This window comes from Balaenoptera borealis, assembly GCF_965194805.1.
Source record: "Balaenoptera borealis genome assembly, chromosome: 12".
In the NCBI taxonomy this organism is placed as follows: Eukaryota; Metazoa; Chordata; class Mammalia; order Artiodactyla; family Balaenopteridae; genus Balaenoptera; species Balaenoptera borealis.
The window spans coordinates 30,213,564-30,238,778 of NC_138869.1; the positions used below are offsets into that span (position 1 = coordinate 30,213,564).

Sequence of the window (25,215 nt, forward strand, 5' to 3'; positions counted from 1 at the left end):
GATTTTTAAAGCTAGCACAGTCTTTGTCATCAGACCCAGTTTGCTCATGTACCATTAAAGCACACCATGTTTTCTTTTTTTTCAGCAAGACATTAAGCTGTGTCCAAGCAAATATCTTCATGTTCCCGTTTTCCACCTCTTCTGTCTGAGAAGGACTCATTCATTCATTAATTTTTTTTGTTTCATGTTCATCAAGCACCCCCTACATTCTAGGTGCTGTTCTAGGTGTTGAGGATACTATACAAGACGGGCAGGGCACTTTTAAAGATGTTACTTACAAGCCAGTAAATGGCCACATGAATTGTGTGACTTACGTGGCACTTTCAAAACTTATATAAAGCATAGCTACATGTTTTTAATCTACAAAGCATTGAGAAATCATCAGCTTTTTTTTTTTTTTAAATCTATCTCTTTTTTCTCTGGGACACCTCTTGCTTACGGATGTTTAGCCCTCTGTGTATTGGGCTTATACCACAGACTGCCAAGGTCAAAGTTAGGAAAGAGGAGTAGAAGAGACAACTTTTTAAGTGATTAAAATTTGTCCATATGGTCACTGGCACTTGCTATAATTTTCTTAAAAAAAAAAAGTCCTGGGCTTCCCTGGTGGCGCAGTGGTTGAGAATCTGCCTGCTAATGCAGGGGACACGGGTTCGAGCCCTGGTCTGGGAAGATCCCACATGCCACGGAGCAGCTGGGCCCGTGAGCCACAACTACTGAGCCTGCGCATCTGGAGCCTGTGCCCCGCAACGGGAGGGGCCGCGATAGTGAAAGGCCCGCGCACCGCGATGAAGAGCGGTCCCCGCACCGCGATGAAGAGTGGCCCCCGCTTGCCGCAACTAGAGAAAGCCCTCGCACGAACTGAAGACCCAACACAGCCAAAAATAAATAAATAAATAAAGTAGCTATAAAATTAAAAAAAAAAAAGTACTAACCATGTGCCACAAACTCAGGAATGACAACAGAACCACCGTGGTAGGGAGTTGATTTAAAAAAAAAAAAAAAAAAAAAAAAAAGTCCTGGTTAATACAAAAGATTATTTCAGAATGGGAAGGGATTTGGGGGACATCTGGTCACAGGGCACCCTCTCACTAAGTAAGGAAGAATCTGAGACCTAGAAGCAGGGGGTCAGGAGCAGAGCTGGGAAGAAAAGTCCGGGTTCTGCCGTCCACATCAGCATCCACAACGCCCCGCCTAGCAGGTGCATGTCGGGACCCCCTTCCTCTCCCAAGGGCCCTTCTGCCCTTCCTTCCCTTCTTCCATGGCCTCCCTCCTGCCACTTATACTTTCTTCAAGCAAAACCATGGGCTACAGACCACACAGATTTTAAAATTCCATGGCCTTTCCCCAAAGGAAGAATTGCCTTCCTAAATGACACAGAAAGGCAAGGAAAACCAAGTTATACTGTTACTGCTTTTTCCCTTAATGCTTCTTGATTCCCTTTGGGTTCTGGACGCGTGAGATGCTTCCGCTGCTGCTTGCTCTTCCTCGTTCTCTCTTTCTCCTCCTTGTTTTGGAGAGCAGCTAATTATAATCAGGTATAAGCTGTAAATCATGGCGATGCTCTCCTTTGGGGAGTTTTATATCCACACTTGTCCTCACAGAGAGGAGCCAGACTGTGGCACGAGATAGATGTGGATTGGAAGCCCGGGTTTTATCTTCCACTTATTGCTCTGTGACCCTGGTAAGTCACTCGACCTCTCTAAATTTCATTCTCTTTGGTGGAATAGAGATCATAATACCAATCTCTTAAGGTTGTTTAGGGAATTAAGCAAAGGACCATCTGGCAATACCTGAGTGTAGTAGATGCTCTATTAGGGGCAGCCATGAGCAAGAATAATGAAAATGACCATTTGTCCAGAATTAGACAAATCAGAATGGATATGAGACATGTACACAGGCCCACTTTGCATTCCTGAAGTATTTCTATGCTTCCTTAAGTCTCACAGTGACTTGGCTAAGAAAATAGGTCCCACTCTGATCCCACATTTATATTTGAAAAAATATGAGACTCCCTCAGAAAAGGTGGAGGGCTTTTTCAGGGCCACAGGGCTGGTGGTGGCGGAGCTGGGACCAGAGTCCAGCCCTCTGGACTGGTCCGCTTCTCCAGGCCAGCGATTCCCCCAGAGGCATAGACCCCACAGCCGTACCATCTGAACACTCGTGCGAAGTGGGAGAAATCAAGACCACCAAGAGCCTCTAGTTAGTTACGGTTTATGTTTTATCACCAAATGAATACGAAAAACGTCAGCGTCCACTTTTCTTACATTCAGAATTGTGGACGAAGTATTGAACATGTGGGAAAGGAACGTAATCCTCAAGTGCGCGGTAGAGGAGACCAGGCAGAGACCCCGCTTTACACCAGAAGTTGGTCATTTCAAAACCGTACCCCACAAAAGATCAGAGAGAAATCTGAATCCATGTGTCCTAGATTGAAATTAGAGGAAAGAGACTGGCACAATAAGTCTTTCAAGGCCAATTTGCTGGGTTACTTTCGCCCCTTGTCCGTGGACTGTGTCAGCTTTCGCCAGATTCAGCGAACTGGCCTTCCTTCTCTTAGCTCAGAATTCCGCTGAGAACTCTCGTTAGCTTTACCAGTGCCGAAGGTCAGCTGATGTGCAGGACTCCTGTTGGTTTCCTTCCAGCACTTTCCCCCTTTCTCACAAAGGACTATTTAAAGCACAATTCCTGATCTCATACTCGGACCCATTTTTAGAGGCTAAAATAAAGAAAATTAGGAGTTCCAGGACTGGGTATGTTTCTGTCATGCTCACCAAATTGCAAGGGTGCTCACAGCTCTTGTACAGGAAGATCTTAACTATATTTAATCACAGGAAACCTTCCCAGGGAGGCTCAGGTTTGCTCCTTTTATACAGTGATGCAAGAAAGGTTTTACCTGGAGTAACAAAGGAGATTATTCCATCAATTCCTATGTTTGCTGAGCCCATGCCTGAGAAGCAAATAACACTGCCCTTCTTGTCCAAGTATGGATTTTGTATTAGAGATTCTTATAATTTTCTGTCAGTCATTTCCTCCCTGGCTCCTCCCTTCCTTCATTGAGAACCTGTCCATATACTTTGCAGAGTCAGTTCCCACAGGCCCTGCTGAGGGGGCACATGACTTGCATCCCTGAACACAGACAGCTAGATCTGGAGTGATCCCTACTTGAATCCAGCCAATCAGGTTCTCGTGCTGGGGGATTGGAATTGGGCTTCTGAGATGCTAGTGAGTGTTAGTTGAGCATTTAAAGAGAGAAGTGAAGCCAGCAATGGGGACAATGTGTTTGGCTTTTGGGCCTAGAATCAGAAAAAAACAAAAACAACCAAAAAAACAACTAGTCAAGAGGTAGAGATAGAAATGAGGCAGAGACCACATGCAGACAGAAGCAGAGCCAAGAAACCAATTCATTTAAGAGACACTAAGAGCAAAATCTTGATTTTGCTTTCTATCGCTGTTTCCAATGTTTCGTGGACATTAGTTGCATTCTCTGCCCTTTCATTTTGTCATATGCTGCTGTACTTTGTTGATAAACACAACCTGTGCCTTTTTCCTTCGTGTGTGTGTGTATATGTGTATGTGTGTATGTGATTCCAGTGGGCTTTGTTCTTTGCAACCAAGGGATCCCAGGACAGATTTGCATCCATAATCACCTGTGATGCAGTAATATTTTCAAGATGGAACCTTTGTTGGAAGAGTAGAGCTCACGATCCTGGGACCAGAACCAAGAGGTGAGGCTCCTGTGATCTAGTGTCTTAGCGTAGGGCTCATCGATTTATCTGTCACTGATGCTCCAAGAGCTTTTTCTCTGTTTTCATTCTTTGCATTGGGCTAAAATAGATTCTATAGTTGATTTCCCCCTCAGAGGAGTGTGATTTCCCATCTGGGATGGAGATTCATAAATCCTTTGGGAGCCCCAAGGGTTGGAATGGCTCCAAGATTCCTCCTCACACCATTGGCCAGGGTCTCTTTTTTCCTTCTCTGAAAGGTGTGAATCTGACCTTTCGATTGGTCACCAAGGTTGCCGTATTCAGCTACTTGTGACTAAGATACAAAGGGCTTGGAGGGAGCACAGCCCACAGATTCTATTTGAGGAATGCCAAATGGTTCTCCAGGACCCAGCTGGTACCACGCTCTCTCTCACACAGTGCCGGAAATGTGCACAGTTATTTTTGTTGAATTATATTATTGCTCATGAAGAAGTCTAATATTAAAACAAAATTAGCAATGCCCACAGAGAGGGCAGAGAACTCTCCAACCTGCCAGCTGTGTGACTTTGGGAAAATCAAAACCTCTGTGCTTTGGTTTCCTCATCTGTGAGATGATAATACTAATACCTACCTCAGAGGGTTATGATGGGAGTTAATATTTGTAAAGCTTCTAAAACAGTACCTGGCACAGGGGTTGAGTCTTGTTGAACACACATTCCTCCTATTAAGATGGTGACAGAGTAAAGTCTGGGGCTTTCCCTGACATGGTACATAAACTCTTGGACTTAGAATGCCTAAGGTTTGGAAAGTAGGGAGGGCTAAGGAGTCGGGTCTTGGTGGATTTGGAACACTGCAAGATGAGATAACGCTTCTCCAGACCAGGGTCAGGGGTCTCCCTTTAGAAAGGGTTCCTTAACGTTTTGGGCTGGGAAGAAAAGAGGAGATGAGGGAGGGAACTCAGGAAGCTACAATAATATTATAATGAGTAAAAGTCTTTGTGCAAGTCTATCTCAAAGATTCAGGCATTGATGGGTGTGTGTGTATAATTTAAACTCAGGAACACAGGTATAGCCATAGGGGATGTGTATCCTTAAGACATGCCCACCTTTAGATCATATTCTCAAGGAGTTGTTGGTTAAATCATGGCCAGAAATTACAAAAATATTGGGATTTGGGGGTTTTAAGTCATATTTATTTATGTAGAATTCACATACAGTAAAATTCACCCTTTTTAGTGTGCAGTTCTAAGAGCTTGACAGATGTGTGCAGTCATGTAACCATCACCACAATCAAGCTATAGAACATTCCCAACCCCCCTAAAAGTTCCCTCGTGCCTATTTGTGGACAACTCCATTTCCCACCTGCAGCCGTGGCAAGCACCGCTCTTTTTTTTTCCCCCCTATAGTTTTGCCTTTTGCAGAATATCAGTAGAGCTTATCTGACTTTGATCCCAGGTCTGGTGATAACAGCTCTTTTAGCATCCTGTAGCCCTTATCACAATTATAATTATACTGTATATGCAATTGATTGATAAATTGTTCGTAGCCTATCTCTACTGCTGGACTTCTGCAGGCATATCTGAAGGCAGAGATTGGCTGGTTCATTACTGTATCCTCAGCAGTAACATCAAGTAGAGGTTCAACACACATTGTTTAATGAGTGAATGAATGAGGGACTCAATGATTATAAGGAAAGTGCTCTAAGACACTGTTGATGCAGCAAAAGCAATGCAATATTCAGTGGTATCAAATCTATCATATTGTAAAGCACCAGAGGCTATATTATTTAAACATTTTTGAAGAGTATGCATAGACTTTTTAGTTACACTGGGTTTGAATATTAGCAATCAGAACCATCCTAGGCAACCCCAGGTGCATGATCAGTACCTTCAATTAATTAAAAATAAAATGAAAAAAAATTCAATAATTTAATACTGTCTTTTGCCCTTAATTTGTCTAACTATATATTTAAAGCTGTTTATTGCATAATTTTTACACTCCATATATTTTGTAGCAAATCTGACATTACAGTGATGCTTAACAGTAAGATCATGAAATCCTCAAAATCCAGCTTATTTTCTGTATGTTCGTCGAGTTCAGAAAGGAGGTCTTTGTATCTGGGTTTGGTTTCTTGTCCCTGTAAGAATAAAGAAGAAAAAGCAAAAAAACCGAATTCATCATGCCACCTCAGTTTTACAGATAATACGCAATAGTAAACATGCTATTAACAACATGTCAAGTTGCTACCATTGCTACTAGTTGAGCGCTGTATTAAATCTTTTCATGGGTTATCTCACTGAGTGCTCACAGTGACCTTATTGAATATGAACTATTATTTTCCCACCCTACAGAGGCAATGCCAGAGACTCAGTGAGAATGAAGTGATTTGCCCCAAGCTAGGCAGCCATGAGTGTGGAACCAGGATTCAGCGCATTGGCTACTTGATTCTGGAGCCCACACTCAACTGCTACCCTACGTCTCTACAGATACAGATACTGTTATGGTTTCAGAGTACAATCCCTTTGTTATTGGAGGTATCCACTATGTGCTCCACTGAGCATAAGATTATCCAGAAATATGGAAAAAAATACGCTAAAAGAAAATATGTGCTGTGGAAGATTGTTCAGCCCTAAGTTTGATCATGAATCAAACCCAACTTCATAGTCCTCAGCAACAGAGTGAAGGAAAACATGTGAAAACACCTAAATGGAGGGGATTTTCAGTTCCAGCCATAGCTCGTGACGTATCTTCCCAAGTGCATCAAAAACGTTAAGGTCATTTGATTCACTGCATTTAGTTTAACCCCAAACACTCATCCATGTGCTGGCTGCAAAAAAAGCCATCACAGCAATGACTAAGGCACTTTAAGAGTGATGATACCTTCCTCTTACAGGCTTAGACCTTTCATGTTTCTCTAGGCTGTTCCTCAAGAGGTCACACCTACCAGTGAGGGTGAAAGGACCTGTGTCTGTCTCCCTCCAGGAAGAGCTGGAGATAAGACAGAGAGAGAAGCCCTTTACTAGCGTAAAGCACTCTTTGCTCAAAGGTCAGAGATGGCTGGAGGTCTTCCTCCTCTTTTTGCTGCATATTTTAAGACCACGGAGCTGGCGGAGGTCCAGACTTCTTGGGGCCTGACCCACCATCTTGCTTTTTATCTTCTTAGCAGTGCTTTTAGGTCCTCAGTTTTACTATCTCTGACTGGCTATAGAGGGCTAAGCCAGATCCCCCAAATTATGTTTAGGCTTATGAGAAAGGACATATTCCTTTCAGACCCAGGCCTCAGCCAGAAGGTGTGGCTCAGTCTACCAGAGAACCCTGTGTGAGGATTTAGGAGAAGGCCCAGTTAGCAATGGAGACTCTTATGCTGTACCTGCCTTAGGGACTCTCACGGGGCAGAGCTGGGTGGCTGGTCCAAGACGGCATTCTTTTTTATCTAATTAATTAATTAATTAAATTTATTTTTGCTGTGCCGGCTCTTAGTTGTGGCAGGCGGGCTTCATAGTTGTGGCATGCGGACTTAGCTGCAGCACGCATGCGGGATCTAGTTCCCCGAGCAGGGATGGAACCCGGGCCCCCTGCATTGGGACCGCGGAGTCTTACCCGCTGGACCGCCAGGGCAGTCCCCCAAGACAGCATTCTGCCATGACGCTCCATGTCTGCTCAGTGGAGGGAAGTTATCACCACTGAGACTGAGGTTGCCAGGGACGAGCAGTCCCCTCAGGGCCCCTGAAGTCAGTCTCTGCTCTCATCTGGAGGAGAGGGCGGCATTGCACCGTGGTCTGGCTGAGTCCGCTGCTAGCGATCCCAGAACGGCTGCCTTTCCCGGGTTTAGCCTACACTGAGGGACACGAGGCTGAAGGTGTCTTTCCTGGTGACTTTGGTTTTAATTCTTTCCCTCTGATGTCCTCAGAGGGATGGTGCATCACACCAGGATGATCCGTCTACTAGGTCCTCATCTTCACGCTTGTTAAAAGCTCGCTGAGGTTTTGCCAGGTACGCGCAGCATTCTTTTTCTCTCTAGGATCTGTCATTTCTTTCGGCCTCTGATGTAAGCCGGTGATACAGGATTTGTTCTCCCACCCTCTCTGTAAAGACTCCCCAGAACTTTGGATCTCTTGTCTAATTCTGCCTGATGTTTCTGGCTGAAAAAATAGCTTTTCTTAAAAAAATTATTTCAAAAATGATATGTGTTTAATATTGGACATTTAGAAAAAATAGGAGCATGTAAAAATAACCCTTTACCCCATTACCCAAAGATAGCTTACTATTATTAACATTTCTTTCCAGTCATTTTTCTGTGTCTCACACTGTAGTACTCTGTCTCTTTCTCTCTCTCTCTCTCTTTCACACTCACAGACACACACACACCTTTTTTTAAAAATTTATTTTAATTAATTAATTAATTATTTAACATCTTTATTGGAGTATAATTGCTTTACAATGGTGTGTTAGTTTCTGCTGTATAACGAGTGAATCAGCTATACATATACATATATCCCCATATCCCCTCCCTCTTGTGTCTCCCTCCACCCTCCCTATCCCACCCCTCTAGGTGGTCACAAAGCACCGAGCTGATCTTCCTGTGCTATGCGACTGCTTCCCACTAGCTGTCTATTTTACATTTGGTAGTATATATAAGTCCATGCTATTCTCTCACTTCGTCGCAGCTTACCCTTCCCCCTCCCCATGTCCTCAAGACCGTTCTCTATGTCTGCGTCTTTATTCCTCTCCTGCCCCTAGGTTCTTCAGAACCTTTTTTTTTTTTTTTTTTTAGATTCCATATATATGTGTCAGCATACAGTATTTATTTTTCTCCTTCTGACTTACTTCACTCTGTATGACTGTCTCTAAGTCCATCCACCTCACTACAAATAACTCAATTTCATTTCTTTTTATGGCTGAGTAATATTCCATTGTATATATGTGCCACATCTTCTTTACCCATTCATCTGTCGATGGACACTTAGGTTGCTTCCATGTCCTGGCTATTGTAAACAGTGTTGCAATGAACATTGTGGTACATGACTCTTTTTGAGTTATGGTTTTCTCAGGGTATATGCCCAGTAGAGGGATTGCTGGGTCATATGGCAGTTCTATTTTTAGTTTTTAAAGGAACCTCCATACTGTTCGCCATAGTGGCTGTATCAATTTACATTCCCACCAACAGTGCAAGACAGTTCCCTTTTCTCCACATCCTCTCCAGCATTTATTGTTTGTAGATTTTTTGATGATGGCCATTCTGACTGGTGTGAGGTGATACCTCATTGTGGTTTTGATTTGCATTTCTCTAATGATTAGTGATGTTGAGCATCCTTTCATGTGTTTGTTGGCAATCTGTATATCTTCTTTGGAGGAATGTCTTTTTAGGTCTTCTGCCCATTTTTGGATTGGGTTGTTTGTTTTTTTGATATTGAGCTGCATGAGCTGCCTATAAATTTTGGAGATTAATCCTTTGTCAGTTGCTTCATTTGCAAATATTTTCTCCCATTCTGAGGGTTGTCTTTTCATATTGTTTATGGTTTCCTTTGCTGTGCAAAAGCTTTGAAGTTTCATTAGGTCCCATTTGTTTATTTTTGCTTTTATTTCTGTTTGTCTAGGAGGTGGGTCAAAAAGGATCTTGCTGCACACACTCCTTTTTAACTCTATTATGGAATAATTGACAAATATAATTGTATATATTTAAAGTGTACAGTGTGATGGTTTAATACACATGCATTGTGGAATGATTACCAAGATCAAGATAATTAACACATCCATCACCTCACAGAGTTAACTTGTGTGTGTGTGTGTGTGTGCGTGTGTGTGGGGAGAATGCTCAAGATCTACCTCAGTGACCTTCAAGCATGCAGTACCGTATTACTAACTATGGTCACCATGCTGTGCATTAGAGCCTCAGAACTTATTCTTCTTAAAATTGGAAATTTGCACCCTCTGACCTATACCATGCCACTTTCCCCTCCCTCTAGCTCCTGGCAACCACCAATCTATTCACTGTTTCTATGAAACAGGCTTTTAAAAAAATCACTTACTTGTGGAATTAAAAAAAAAAAGCCGATTTCACACACACTCTTTTGAAACAATCATAGATTCACAGGAAGTTGTACCCTTGACCCAGATTCCCCCAGTGGGTGGCACCTTATTTAACTGTGGTAGGCTAAAACCGTATATTTATATCTTAAAGGAACTATAATACTTCTCTTTTAAACGTCTCAGAATACACATAGAACCTGAGAGACTGTTTATTTTTAAGTTTTTTCTTGCTCAATCTACCATTAAATGTTGGTGGTTTAGGTTCTGTGTGAGGCCCTCCTTTTTTCTTATGCATTTTCCCTAGGCTAGTGTCTTCCAAAGTTTGAACATGTACTGCCGGTAGAATGTAACACAATTTTAGGTGATGCAAGAATAAATATTAAATAAGAATGAACAGTCATCTATATTTTTTTTACTACCTTTCACTTTTACCCACTGAATTTACACTTAAAATGGTGATCAAGGCTCCTTATAAAATAATTTAATTTAAGTAGAGTGTTCTCTTAACAAGTTTTAAGTAAATTATAATACAGGCTATAGGCAGATATGGGGAAAATATTGAAGATGGTATTCAGGTGGCTGAGGTTTGAGAAAGATGCCTCTAGATGATTTAGGTCACTCCCTTCTGTTCAGTAACCATGTTCATATGGCTCACTCTCACTGTTACAGATCTCTATTCTGACCTTCCTGCTCACGTATCCTGTTGCTGTCCGAGTTTCTCCACTTGACAGTTTCAAGGACATCTTAAACTTGACACGTGCTAACAGAACTCATCACCTGCCCCCACCTCCCACCCCACCTCAAATCTGCTTATTCTCCAGCCTTCCTCTTCTCTGGAAATGGGACCACCACCCACTTTTTCCCACAGTCAGAACCGAGGTATCATTATTTGTCCCCCCTTGTTCTTCAGCCTTCATGGGTATCAGATCCCGTTCATTCCACCTTCCAGATGCCTCCCATATTTGCCACCTTAGTCCAAACCAACATCTTTTGTTTGGATTCCTTCCCCACAGTTCCCCTTTTCTTCGTTTCACTCCCCATCCCAACCAGTCTCATCTCCTACTGCAGCTGGTGTAATTTCTTCGACCTGGATTTAGAAACTTCCCTGGCTTCCTCCTGCCCTCACGCTATGCCTCTGTAAGAAGTGGCTTCTCTCCACCTCCCCGGCCTCCTCTTCCACTGCTTCCTACTTTCCTCTCTCTTCTCACCAATACTTACTGGCCCTCGTAGGTCTTTGACATGCTTTATGCCAAGTCCTCTGCTGGGAATGCCATCATTCTCATCCCGCACGCACCCGGCCCCCAGTCCCTGCTCACTCTTGAGCTCGTTCTTCAGATCTTAGCTATACCTTAATTTCCCAGGAGCTCTTTTTTGACCACCAAGCCCAAGATGGTCCCTCTGTTTTATTCTCTCACTTCATGTTCTACTCTTTCACGGTTCTCTATTTCTAATTACTCTTTCAGCACATCTCTCTACTCTGCTGCATTGTTAGCTTGTTCACTGCATTAACCCCAGAGCTCAGGTCACTTCCTGGCATAGGGTAGATGTTCAGTAAACATTTGTTGAATGAAACAACATAATGGTGCCTTTGAGCTGGAGTTGTTGACTCTTCGGGCCAGCCGTTATGGCGTGGCCCCATCTTTCTTGGTACCTGTTAGTTCTCTTACCTCTGTGAAATTCCTAAATTGGGTTTGCAGTAGATTTTTGGCAGTAGCTTTCCCAAGTTTACCATCAGGGTCAGAAAAGTTTCTGAAAATCATAGCGGCAGTGGCGATGGCTTTTTCCAGATCTGAACCCTTGCGTAGAGCTGTGAGAGAAGAAATGTACAACTGTGTAGCCTAGGTTAGAAATGACCCTTCTCCAGACATGAGGCTCTACCTTCCAGGGGAACTTAGGGAACAGGGCTGGAAGGTTTGTGTCAATGTGATCCTGGCCTTGGGCTCTTTGCCACCTATCTGGGAGTGGGACATGGGGGTGTCTGATCCTTGATCTTTAAACCATGGAGAACAAAAGTCCCTCAGTAAGAATTAGAATTAGTAGAATTAGGATAAGATTTATCACTCTCTTCCCCTGTGACCTTGGGAAAACACCTGACCTCTCTAAGCCTTGGTCTTCCGATGTGTAATTTCATTCAGTTATTCAACAAATATTTATAGAGCATCTACTGTGTGCCTGGCTCAGTCCCTGGCATTAAGGATACCTCATTGAATAAGACAAAGTCCTGCTCTTGTGGAGTCTATATTCTGTGTCAGATAGAGCATCACCACATGCCAGTGTGATAAAGGAGAATGACATCCAGGACAAGTCCTTTGATACCATGATAGACAAGGGATCTCTTTGAATCATGACCTCAATCACAGTGATCTAGCTGGTTTCTCTGATTTAAATTCCTTGAAAGGCTGGTACTAGCTCAGTCCCTTCCAGTGGGTAGCACACAGTGAACTCTGAGAACTGCACAAAGGACAGTGAAGAAATTCTTATCCTCTCTGTTCTCTCAGTCCCCAATATATCCCCTATTATAGAACTTTTCCTGCTTTACAGTTATTACATGTTTAATCATCTTTCTCTCTAACTATAATACAAGCTCCATGAGGCCAGAGATCATAGCTTTTTTTATCACTATAGTCTCAGTGACCAGCACAAATGCCTGCTATGAAGTAGGTGCCAGTAAATGCTGTTGAATGAATGAATAGGAAGAAGAGAAGAGAAAAACAAAATCCAACAGCTTTCTGCCCAGGTAATGTGCAACAATCATGGATTCAAAGAAAGATGATCAGTCAGATATTTGTGACTTTTGTATCGAGCACTTACTGTGTTTCTGGTACTTTCTGAGCTGTTCAGCACATGGAAGTGACACAACCAGATGTGGCCTCTGCCCTCATCTATATTACAATCTAGTGGGGTAATAAATAATAATCAAGAGGATATGTGTGTATACATATATTTGTTTTATACATATTTGATAATTATTTATTTCTCCATATACACATATATTATGCATATTTGCAACTTGTATGAGGCAAAGAAGGTATAGAAACAGAAGAAATAGAAAATTACAGAGTGGGTCTCAGAGGAAAAGTACTGAGATAGGTTGTCTTGGAGGTATCTATTATATAAGTAGATTAATTTTTAAGCTAAGACCAATACGGTGGGAAGGACCTGCCATCTAAAGGGTGGGGTGGGTCAGCCTGGGATTAGGGTTGTGTTGAGTGTTCCAGGCTCAGGGAACAGCATATGTGAAGGCTCAGATCAGGAGCCTGGCACATTGGAGGAGCTGAAAGGAGACAGTTGTGGCTGGATTCTAGAAGCTGAAAGGGTGTTTCATTAGAAAGGTTGGCAGGGGCTAGACCATGCAGGGCTCCTAGGTTGTGGAAAGGAATCAGGATTTTCCATCACATGTACAGAGAAGGCTTTAAAAGATTTTAAGCATTTAGTTTTTTTTTTTTTTTAATTAAAGTTCAATACACAACATGGTTAATCAACTATACCCCAATAAAAAATAAAAATTAAAAAAAAAGTTAGATGGAATGACAAGAGTTAAGAGGAATGGATGAAGGGAAAAAAACTGTGGACCTTCTCAGTTTTTACTGTATCTCTGAACAGGACTCCGACAAAATGGTAAATTGTGTATATAAACATCTGCCAAAGCATTCTAATCAATGTGTTGGCCTCTCTTTCTCTTGCATGAGGAAATGTGCATCCTCTCCATCCCCCCATGCCATCTCACCCACAATTAGGCCGAAGCTTGAGGCATTCGGACTTCCTGGTCCTGCAAATGGATAACTCTTTCTTGCCCCTCACTCAAGAGTACCCACTTATTTGCTCGCAAGCTAGAGCAAGTCAAGGACAAGCTATAGCAAGTCAAGCAATCTGGTTGGGATAGGAAGTTGGAGCTGCCATTTATTGTGCATCTATTGTGTGCCAGATACTTTAATAAGTTGTATATTTACTTCTCATAACCACCATAGGGATTATTATACCATTTAAATTTTTATTGTGTTTTTAAACGTTTTATTTTGATATGATTATAAATTTACAGGAAATTGCCAATAAATATGCAAAAACAATCTCCTGCACTGGTTCCCCCAAGAAACATCTTGCATAATTACAGTACAACATCCAAAGCAAGAAACTGACATTGATACGATCCACAGTTTGTTCAGATTTTACCAGTTACATATGCACTCATCCTGTGTGTGTGCGTGTGTGTGTGTGTGTGTGTGTGTGTGTGTGTAGTTCTAGGCAATGTTACCAAATGTGTACCTTTGTGTAACTATCACCACAATCAATATACAGAACTGTACCACCAACTCAAGATTCTCTCATAGTAACCCTTTATAGTTACAGCCAGTCTTTCTACCTGCCCCCTCCCCCATCCCTAACCCCTGGCAATCACTAATCTGTTCTCCATCTTCATACGTTATGAAACAACAAATGTTCTGTGAATGGAATCATACAGAAGTTCTCTGAGAATGGCTTTTTAAACTCAGCATCATTCCCTTGAGTTTTTTTTCTGTTTTTATTTTTTTATTGGGGTATAGTTGCTTTACAATGTTGTGATTCCCTTGCGTTTTTTTTTTTTAAATAAATTTATTTATTTATTTATTTGATTTTTGACTGTGTTGGGTCTCCGTTGCTGCGAGCAGGTTTTCTCTAGCTGCAGCGAGCAGAGCTACTCTTTGTTGCGGTGAGCGGGCTTCTCATTGTCGTGGCTTCTCTTGCTGTGGAGCACGGGCTCTAGGCGCATGGGCTTCAGTAGTTTGGGCACACAGGCTCAGTAGTTGTGGCGCACGGGCTTAGTTGCTCTGCGGCATGTGGGATCTTCCCGGACCAGGGCTCGAACCCATGTCCCCTGCATTGGGAGGCAGATTCTTAACAATTTCGCCACCAGGGAAGCCCCTCCCTTGCGTTTTATCCAAGTTGTTGCATGTATTGATGGTATTTTCCTTTTCATTGAGTAGTATTCCATGATATGAATGTACCACATTCACCACCGAAGGACATTTGAGATGTTTACAGTTTTGACTATTTTAGGGCTTTCCCATTCCCACGTAAAGTTTAGAATAAGTTTGTCTGTTTTTTTTTAAAAAACAACTTGAATTTTGTGATATTTCATTAAACTTAGAGAGCAACTTGGGGAGAACTGATATCTACTATGTTGACTCTTCCAACCCATGAACACAGTGCATCTCTCCATGATTATACCATTCCATAGATGAAGAAAGGATAGGATCTTGCTGAGGACACATTAATAAGTGGCAGAGGTTGAATTTGAATCCATGTTGAAAACATAAGCCTCATGAAGATAGGAATGTTTTGCCTGTCTTCTCTTCTGTGGAAACTTCAGCACTTAGAACAGTGCCTAGGACCTAGGAGGTGCTTCACAAATATCTGTGGAATCAATGTCTGCAGAACCTGTATCCTTAGCTTCTTACTCCTTGATTTCCTCTTTGGTCTCTGATCCTCAGTCTCATTCTGACCTGTGGCTTCTGTCTGCTAGTCCAGTGGCTGGCCCTCCATCTAGACTACTCTCCCAGACTCAGAAAGTTCCCTGTTTCTTTGTACTCAATTTTTAGCTCTTTTCCTCCTATCCTTATCCACCTCTTCCCTTCACTTCTGCCACATCCTGAAACTCACATTGGAAATTGGGATTTTTTGGCTTCCCTGGTGGCGCAGTGGTTGGAAGTCCGCCTGCCAATGCAGGGGACACGGGTTCGAGCCCTGGTCCGGGAAGATCCCACATGCTGCGAAGCAACTGAGCCCGTGTGCCACAACTACTGAGCCTGCACTCTAGAGCCCGCATGCCACAACAACTGAAGCCCACGTGCCTAGAGCCCGTGCTCTGCAACAGGAGAGGCCACCGCAATGAGAAGCCCACACACCGCAACAAAGAGTGGCCCCCCGCTCACTGCAACTAGAGAAAGCCCACGCGCAGCAACGAAGACCCAACGCAGCCAAAAATAAATAAATTAAATAAATAAATTAAAAAAATAAAAATAAAAAGTAAAATTGGGATTTTTTTCCTCAATCACCCAAGACTTTCCTGCTCATCAAAAACAAGGAGATGGCATATTTCTTTTAGCTCATGTCTCCCTTTCCTGGGAGGTGGGGTTGAGGTGGTGAGGAGCTGTATGGTGGTAACTTGGCATTTACGTGGCTAAAGAATAAACTCTGTTTATAAATAGTCTTGTTTTTAAGAAGCAAAGTGCTTAGAAGAAACACCTTAATTCCTTCGGAGGTAAATATCCCTTCTGTAACTTTTATCAGTTGATTTATTTATTCATAACCCAGAATAACTAGACAGGGTTTTAGTATGGCTTGTTCTACTGGGCCTGAGACTTCTCTTGGGGGACAGTAATCTCTTCCTCTCCTGGCTGTGCCCTTCTGGAAAGGAACGGGTGAGCTTCCAAGCTGTGAGTGAGCTTGCAAGTAATGATAGACACCTTTCTTGTTTACTGTGTGCCAGATGCCTTTCAAACATAAGCTTATTTAATGCTTCATAAACCCAGAAAGGTAGGTACTATTTGTGTCTCTATTTTACATATTGGAAACTGACACATGGAGAGATTAAGAATCTTAAGGTCACATTGCTGCCAGGTGGCAGAGGAAATATTCGAAAGTCTGTCTGCCTTCAAAGGCCATAGAAAGATCTGCCACTTTGGAATAACTCCTTTTAAGAGCATCTCCATGGAGGCTGTGGAACCAGACATTTCCCAGTCCTCTGATGAAGTTCAGGTCTGACTGCTCTCTAAATGGGGACTCCATCTGGACTAGCCCACTTCTCTTCCCTCTCCTCCATTCATTTTAACACAGCATGCATTTTCCCTGACTATAAAATAACATATGCTCGTGGTAAAAACCGAACTAGAAAAAAATTTAAAATAAAAGATAAAAACGAGCTCCGGTTATCCTACCGATACTGATGAGACTTTGTGAGGCGTTTTTTGGTTTCCTCTTTTTATGGTTGGTTTCTTCCCTTAATAAACTCAGCGTGTTGCCTCCTAATTCCTGCCCTGTCTGCCTCACAGAGTTGTGAGCGAATATGTGAAAGCCTATTGTAAAGGGCGAAGTGCCATTAAAAATGCAAAGGATTGATGTTTCTTTTTGGGCGTCTTTTATGGCCTCTCTTGCCTTTGGAATGGGGGTGGGGGGAGGGTGTTAATCTAGGCACTTCATGTCCACATTTCCTGCTAGCTCCTACCTCACTTTTTATGCTTTAATAATACTAAACTGTCTGCAGCTCCTTACACACTCCGTCCTCCCAGCAAGTACTTATTGCCGGGCCTTGTCCCAGTTCTGGGGAGAGAGCAGTGAGCCACGTTAAGAGAACAGCTCCTTGGTTCCTGGAGCTTTTGCATCGTGATGGACGATTACGGAGCCCACGCTCTGTATGCCGCCACTTCTTTACGGGAGGCATATGATTTGACTCATTTAATTCTTACATCAGTCCTCCGAGGTGGGTTCCAGTATCACCTCCACTTTATAGATGAGGAAACTGAAGCACAGAGAGGTTAAATAGCTTTCTCAAGGTCACACAGTCAGTCTGGTTCCTCACCGTGACGCATGCGGCCTCTAGATCTTGCTTTTCAGGCAGTGTATCCTGCAGGATTCTTTCCCAAACCCTGGGATAGGGCTACCTGCCCCTCCTTTGTGCTTCTCGACTTCCCTAAACATAAGCTTGTCATAACCTTCCGACTGAAACACTGTTTATCTGTCTCAATTACCTTCTAGATCAGTGCTGTCCAAAAGAAATGTAATACTAGCCCGAATTATAATGAAATTTTTTCTAAGTAGCCACATTAAAAAAGTAAAATGATGCAGATAAAATTATTTTAGAAATATATTATTTAACCCAATTTATCAAAATATCATTTCAGCATGTGATCAACATGAACAAATTACTCAGATATGTTACACTTTTTCTTACTAAGTCTCTTAAATCTGTCATATATTTTACACTTACAGCACAATTCGATTCAAACTAACCACACTTTAAGTGTTCCATATCCACAGGTGGCTAGTGGCTACCATATTGGACAGTGCAGCTCTAGGCTGTATGTTCCCTGAGGGCAGTCACTGCATCTTATTTATCATTGCATTCATTCCCAGGCCCTGGCACGTTGTAGGCCTTAGCATAGACGTGTGCTGAACTGAGCTGACTTGAACTTAGAACAATCCCTGCCTCTTTCTCCTCACCTGCCCTGGAAAGTGGAACCTAAAATGTGAAACATTTCATCTAGTGAGTTCCTAACACTTTAGTGTAGTAGAAACACAAACCTCAGTACAGCAAAGTGTCAGAATCACCTCATTTTAGAACTTCTCTTAATATTAGTTATTTTTTCAAAGGAAGAAATGAAGACCTACAGGAGAAACGTGGTTTTTCCCAGTTTGCATCAGTCATGTATGGCAGAACTAAAAATTAGATCTCTTCTGTTTTCTTGCTAGATTGATAGTTTCCCCAATATTCTAGCACTTTTCAAACTTTTCCACTATAAAACTACTTTGGATGCTACAGGCAAATATGTACTCAACACCCATTTCTATCCACCTCCCCCAAGAGATCAAGGGCATAAGCCCAAACAGCCAGAAGTGAAAATGTGGGTTGGTACTGACTTCTATTCCATGATCTAGCCCTGCTTGATTTCAGTGAATAACACTTAAAATTACCATTGAATAAAATACATTCTGGCAAGGTGAGCCATATTTATCCTGTGTTTTCTTAAGGCATGGGAATAAATGTGGCCCAGTTGTCTACTGGAAGGAGTCTGGTGCCAGGAATGATGTGTGTGTGTGTGTGTGTGTGTGTGTGTGTGTGTGTGTGTGTGTGTATGTATTGGTGGGCAGCATGGATGATAGAGAGTTACACTCCCCCCTCAGCCTCCCAGAGGGGGCTGTTATACGAGAAATGTCATGGATATTTATCATGTCATGGACATGATATTTTGTCATTGACATTATCAAAAGTGCCTGAAATTGTGAAACAGAAATCATGGGTCTCTTGTGTTGTGATAGTGTAACAATAATATTCTCACCAAGTTGAAGATTTATTTAAATAGAAATATAAAGCATCTCCTCTGGAGACATAGACCAGCCATCTAGGAGGAAAAAAAACTGCAATATAGTAGAATCCAGCTGTGCTTGTTACTCTATAAAGAAGCCACATGTTTTGGAATAAGATAATGATCCCAGTATATGAGTGTATTTTTTCTTATATTGTTATTTCCATGACAGTATTGTTGGCTCTAAAAATATTTTACCTATAAAATGGAGTGCTGAGGGCAAATGTTTACACCTTGGGAGTTTGCCACACTATGTTTTGCTCAATCAACAGAGGCAGTTGGGGACTGATTGCACCCTGAATACCACTGAAGGTTTATGAGTCCGATGCTGATGGTCTTGCTCTGGACACACTGAGGATACTGCCCACGGAGGGCCAACTGGCCATGGTGGGATGAACACTGAATTAGGAGTCAGGGATCCATGCTCCTATTATAGCTGGGCCTTTAAATTTGGGTGAGCTCATTCCTATCACTGGACCTCAATTCCCAAATGTTTAAAAAGAACATCAGGGACTTCCCTGATGGCGCAGTGGTTAAGAATCCGCCTACCAATGCAGGGGACACAGGTTCGAGCCCTGGTCTGGGAAGATCCCACATGCCAAGGAACAACTAAGCCTGTGTGCCACAAGTAGTAAGCCTGTGCTCTACAGCTCGCAAGCCACAACTATTGGAGGCTGCATGCCTAGAGCCCATGCTCCACAACAAAGGGAAGCCACCGCAATGAGAAGCCTGCACGCCGCAAGGAAGAGTAGCCCCCGCTCGCCGCAACTAGAGAGAGCCCGCACGCAGCAACAAAGACCCAACGCAGCCAAAGATAAATAAATAAATAAATTTATAAAAAAATAAAAATAAGAATAAAAAGAACATCATAAATGCTTGATGATTTATCTACAAGCTCTCTTACATCGTTGGTGTTCTTTGGTGTCCTATTATTTTTAACTCTTGGCATGCTCTCATGGTAGAGAAGAAACACAGACGTCTCTGTCACCCCAGGCCTTACCTTTTATTGAAGCCAGTTGTTTGGATATTGAAATGCTGCCAACAAAATGATAGAAACATAATGATTCTGGGAGTTTGGGTATTGATATCAGCATCTAAAGTAGAGCAATATAATGATTTAAAAATTAATTTATTTTCAGTAAATCTGCCCTGAGTGTTCTGGTGGAGCTGCCATCTGTCTTTCAAAATCCTTTCTCCCCTTGTCACATGGTAAAGAAGTACAGTACTTGGCAATGGCTGGCCCACATATCCTAGCCTTTTGTGACCATATGACCAAATGCCCTCCAATGGAAAAGGAGCAGAAGAGAAGTGGTCACCTTCTACACAGCCTCTTCCGTGCCCTTTCCTGTTTCCAGCCAGTTAACACAGAAATTATCAGGAGTACTTTGGAAGCCGCATCTTGAAGCCACAAGCCACATCAGCCTGTGTCCCTACATGGTGGCATGGAGTAAAACTGCCACCAACCTGGAACCCCGACTCTGAACTGTCACATGAAAAAGAAAAAAATAACTTCTTGCTCTGTAAAAGACTAAGGATTTGAAGTGTATTTGTTCCAGCAGCTTAGCCTGCCTAAGAATCTACGTACTGTGCTAGGGGCTGGGGACGCATCAGTGAATGATTGAGATGTTCCCACACTCTTGGGGCTTAGAGTCTAGTGCAGAAGGCAGATGTTCAACCCGTGATTCAATACAGAGCAATGGCAGAGTGCATACAGAGGGCAGGGAAGGACTAACCCAGTCTGCAGGTCAGGGTAATGGTATTTTGTCCGAACCAAATGAATCATTAGGTGACGAAGGAGGAAGAGTGTTCCAAGCAGAGGGAAGAGTGTGTGCTGAGCCCCGGAAGCGGGAGAAAGCATGGCAAGATTGAAGAACCAGAGGAAGAACAGTGTGGCTGGAACATGGAGAGGGAAGGAGATAGCGGTGGAAGAGGAGGCTGCAGTCAAGGGTCAGGACCAGAGCACTTGGAGTGAGCCTTAGGATGGACCCAGGTTGTTAACCTAAGGGTGGTGGGAAGGAAAGGGGCAGCATGATCAGATTTGCATTTGGGGAAGTTATTCCACCTGATATATGGGAAGGAGAGTGGAAAGGGACCAGATGGGAGGCAGGGAGATGGACCTTGCTGCTCCCTTATAAAAAGCAAACAACATCTGCTTGATACTTCAACCCCCAGTGGCTGGAGTGGTTGGAGAAAGCCAGTAAGAACAGTAGAACTTGGTCATATCTTTGACAGCTCTTTAAAGGGAACTTTTGGGTTCGAGATCTGGTTTGGCACTAACTAGTCAAGAGATCGTGACCTTTGGGGGCCTCATTTTTCTTCCTTGTGAAGTTAGGAAGCTGGACTCTATGATATCTTGGACCTTTTACGGTCTTCTCCATGAGCTACTCCTAATTTTCTAAAAATGCACCCTTATTACCTTTCTGCACCCTTATTATCTCCTTCATAGGATAAAGGATGTGCACTTTACCCTACGTACACTTTACACGATGTACACTTGCAACATGGCTCGTGTTATTTTCTTTTGCCACGATCTCCTCCATCAGAGCGTGAGGCCCTTGACAGCAAGAGTTCTGCAGATTCTCCATATCTCCTACCCCTGGCCCCGCAGAATACCTGGCACCTGTCAAGTGCTCAAAAAGTTTTTTGAACTAAAGCAGGTCCCCTAAAGGGAATTACGTAAGGAAGAATATTTCTCATTTATTAGGCATAATTTCACACATTTGCATGATCCAAAACCATTTCCCTCTCTCATGGATAATTTGAAAGAATATGTCATACCCTTAAAAACATTACCAATTTTGATTTACAAATGTTTTTCAAGAGGCAGTCAAAGACATTTGTGTTAATTGTATCACTTTTTCAGTTTGCAATCAAAGCTGCAAATTTGTTCTCTTTAATTTTCCAACTCAATTGAAAGCAGGATTGAGGTGGGTAACAGGCACCAAACTGGCACCATTTGGGCTACCAAGTTGTAGCCATGAACTCTGGAAGTAGACCTGCAAGCTTAAATGAAACTCGATAAAGGAGAGCCAAGCGCCACTGACCTTCTGGGCATTGTCCTAGGTGCTAAAGTAGATGTTGCGGCTGCAGAAGGATTGGGCTCCCCTTCCAAGTGGAGTGCTTGGTCCTGGGTACTGTGCATACAGCCACACATACTCTGGTCTCCTGTTGTGTGTCGGCCCTTCCTAAGCGACAGTTACTTGCCCACTGTTACTATTGTCATTCGTTCCATGGCAACTATACAGTGGCCCTTGTAGAAGAGCCTTTCCCTAGTGTTATTTGCAGGCAGACATTAAACCACTTATGCAGTCAACAAATATTTGAGTATCTGCTGTGGGCCAGACACCGTACAAGGTACTGGGGACACAACAGTGAGAAAACTCAGACATGGACTTTGATCCCAGGGAGCTTAGTGGTCAAGACTGATATTAATCACGTAATCACAAAAGAAGTCACCCCTGTGACAATACCGTGCAAGGGGGATGCTATGAGTTTGGTGTCAGTCAGGGAGGTGAGGGAGACATCCCTGGGGAGGTGATGTGTGATGCCGAGTAGGAAGGAACGAAGTAGGTGAGAGGGCAAGGGATCCACATGGTAGGCAGATGGAACAGCCTGTGGGAAACCCAGTGGCAGGAGGGAGTGTGGTGATCGGGAGGGACTGAGAGAAGGCCAGGGTAGCTGGACCAGAGAGGCTGAGGGGGAGGGAGGCTCCAGGTGAGGAGGAAGAGGAGGCACGGTGACTGGACGACGCAGGAACTGGGAGGCCACGGTAGGGAATTTTCACTTTATGTCAAGAAAATAGGAAACCATTTGTGAGTTTTAGGCAAGGAGGCTGATAAACTTAGATTTACAGTCTGGAGACATCACTCTGGCTTCAGTGTGAATAATGGTTTAGAGAAAGGAACAGAGTAAATTCAGGAAGACCAGTAGGAAGGCTATTTCACTTGTGTTTGCTTAGAGCTTGTTCTGTAAAAGCTGGGGGATGTCAGCTCAGTCAAATGAGTCTGGGTCAGGGAAGACATGACCAGCGATTACTTAGATCACTGGTGAGTTGATGGGTGAGAGGAGATAGATCTCAAGAGAAGCCAGGAATAGTCATTGTTCCGGCTTCCGCTTGGCTCCAGGGACGCTGCTGTCGTTACTGCATCACTGGTCACTGCTCCACCATATGGCCCCTCCACTTACTCATTGCCTGCTTCTCTTTATGGTTTTCTTTTCTGTCCTCCCTCTACCTCCTAATTTCCTTAGCATTTTTCATTTAAATATGGGAGGGAGAGAGAGTTTGATTGATCTCACTAATTACTGTTGTCCATACTGGTCAGAGTTTTAATGCCAGCCCGCCCCATCGGTTGTCAATTAACCTATGCAATTAGCTCCCTCGGAGCAGGTGAGGACCCTAAGCCAGCTTCACTGCCCACGTTAAAACCAACAGCTGGTTTCCTCAGCGGAGAGCTCTGAGTAGGTTTCTGAGAATCTGGATTTGTAAGAAACACGCCAGATGATTCTGACATGGACTGTATTGCAGAACTGTTGGCGGTGGTTAAACAGAGGCTCTGGAGTAGTTTGAATTCTGACTCTGCCATTTACTAGCTGTGTTACCTGGGATAAGATCCTTAAAATGGCTAAGTCTACTTTCTCATTTATAAAATAATACTCTCCTCATGGAAATACGTTTCTCGTGGAAAGCACAGTGTCTGATACACAGGGAGCAATCAATAATAGACACGGAGAAGATGACAGTAGAGATGACATGTCATCAGGATCCTGGCAGAACAAAGACTCTAACTTGGATGGCATCAGAGACACCCATGAAGGGATCACTCAGCGGTCACAGTTAGGAAAATAAACAAGGATGTCGAGGCACCAAGAGACTAGAAGCGATGGGAGACTTACCACTCTCGTCCTGAAGGAGCAAGGAGAGGAAATCGGATGACGGAGCCCAGAGAGAGCAGGATTCTTGGAGCAGGGGCCACTTGACAGAAGCCGTGGATGAAGGGAGACAGCCGCGGCTGCAAATCAGGCAAATCAGGGAGGGAGTGGGGAAAAGATACCCCAGGCTCTGATCTCCAGCCTGTGCCTCCCATTAACCAAACCAATCAGGGAACCAGCAGGAAGGAGGCCTGGGAGGTGGAGTCTGAGGAATCAACCTCCTGGGGCAGAGACTGGAATAGGAGGGTGGGGTAAACAAATGGGAAGAAACATGATGATGATGGTGATGATGGTGATGATGGTGATGACGATGGTGCTGATGGAAGCAAAATACTGGGAATCAGGTTTATTGATAACCTTCTCCTCAAGAATGAATCAAACTTAGGATCAAAAAGGCGTAGCAGGGCTTCCCTGGTGGCACAGTGGTTAAGAATCCACCTGCCAAGGCAGGGGTTACGGGTTCGAGCCCTGGTCCAGGAAGACCCCACATGCCGTGGAGCAACTAAGCCCGTGCACCACAACTACTGAGCCTGCAAGCCACAACTACTGAGCCCACGCTGTAGAGCCCGCGAGCCACAACTACTGAACCTGAGTGTCACAACTACAGAGCGTGTCACTACAGAGCGTGTCACAACTACAGAGCTGGGCTCCAGGCACTGGGATAACGGGTATTGATTTTTTTTTTTCAAGGCCTAATCCAATTCTGTTATTCTATAGGCAGCTCTGTTCTTTTTCTGCAGTAAAAGGAGACGAGAAACTTACTTTCTTTCCTGCTGAGACAGTGTCTTATGTAGCTAGGCAATAGCAATCTAACTTTGAGATGGAAGCGTCCTTGCAGCTACTGGCACTGGTCCTTCCCTGACACTCCCCTTTTTCTTCGTTGATTTTGCCACGCTGGTGCAAAAGGACTGTGAGGCCTACTTCTATAGCTAGATCCTCTTTCGTGAGACATAACTATAGGCAAGAAACACAAGGTGGTTCTGCTATAAATTTTATACTCCATCTCTGTACTCTATCATTTAATGAGTGTTTACTATGTTGTTGATATGGTGCAAGGTATGTTTTTAATGTATAAAATTATGGTAAAATAGATGTAACATAAAATTTACCATGTTAATCATTTAAAGTGTGCAGTTTAGTGGCATTAAGTGTGTTCACATTGTTGTGCAACCATCACTGCCATCCATCTCCAGAACTCTTCATCTTGCAACGTGAAACTTGGTACCCATTCAGCAATAATTGCCCACTTCCCCTTCTCCCCCATTGTACGTACGTACCACCTTTTGTTTACCCATCCATCCATCAGTGGATACCTGGGGGGCTTCCACCTTTCGGCTGTTATGAATAATGGTGCTCTGACTGTGGTGTACAAATATATGTTTGAATCCTTGTTTTCAACTCTTTTGGGGTTTATAACCAGGAGTGAAATTGCTGGAGCATATGGTAATTCCATTTTTAATTTTTGGAGGAGCCACCATACTGTTTTCCATAGCA

At 43.3% G+C, this 25,215-nt stretch overlaps 1 protein-coding gene across 1 annotated transcript; it reads right to left on the reverse strand.

Moving 5' to 3' along the window:
* Positions 1–1,022: 1,022 nt before the first annotated feature.
* Positions 1,023–24,246, reverse strand: SNTN (sentan, cilia apical structure protein). The gene is made up of 4 exons (XM_082344855.1): positions 21,837–24,246; positions 19,793–19,827; positions 11,401–11,540; positions 1,023–5,840 (listed from the first exon to the last, which is right to left on the reverse strand). The coding sequence occupies exons 1-4, from the start codon at positions 21,944–21,946 to the stop codon at positions 5,682–5,684; spliced, it is 444 nt and encodes a 147-aa protein (XP_082200981.1). The 5' UTR covers positions 21,947–24,246; the 3' UTR covers positions 1,023–5,681.
* Positions 24,247–25,215: the final 969 nt, after the last annotated feature.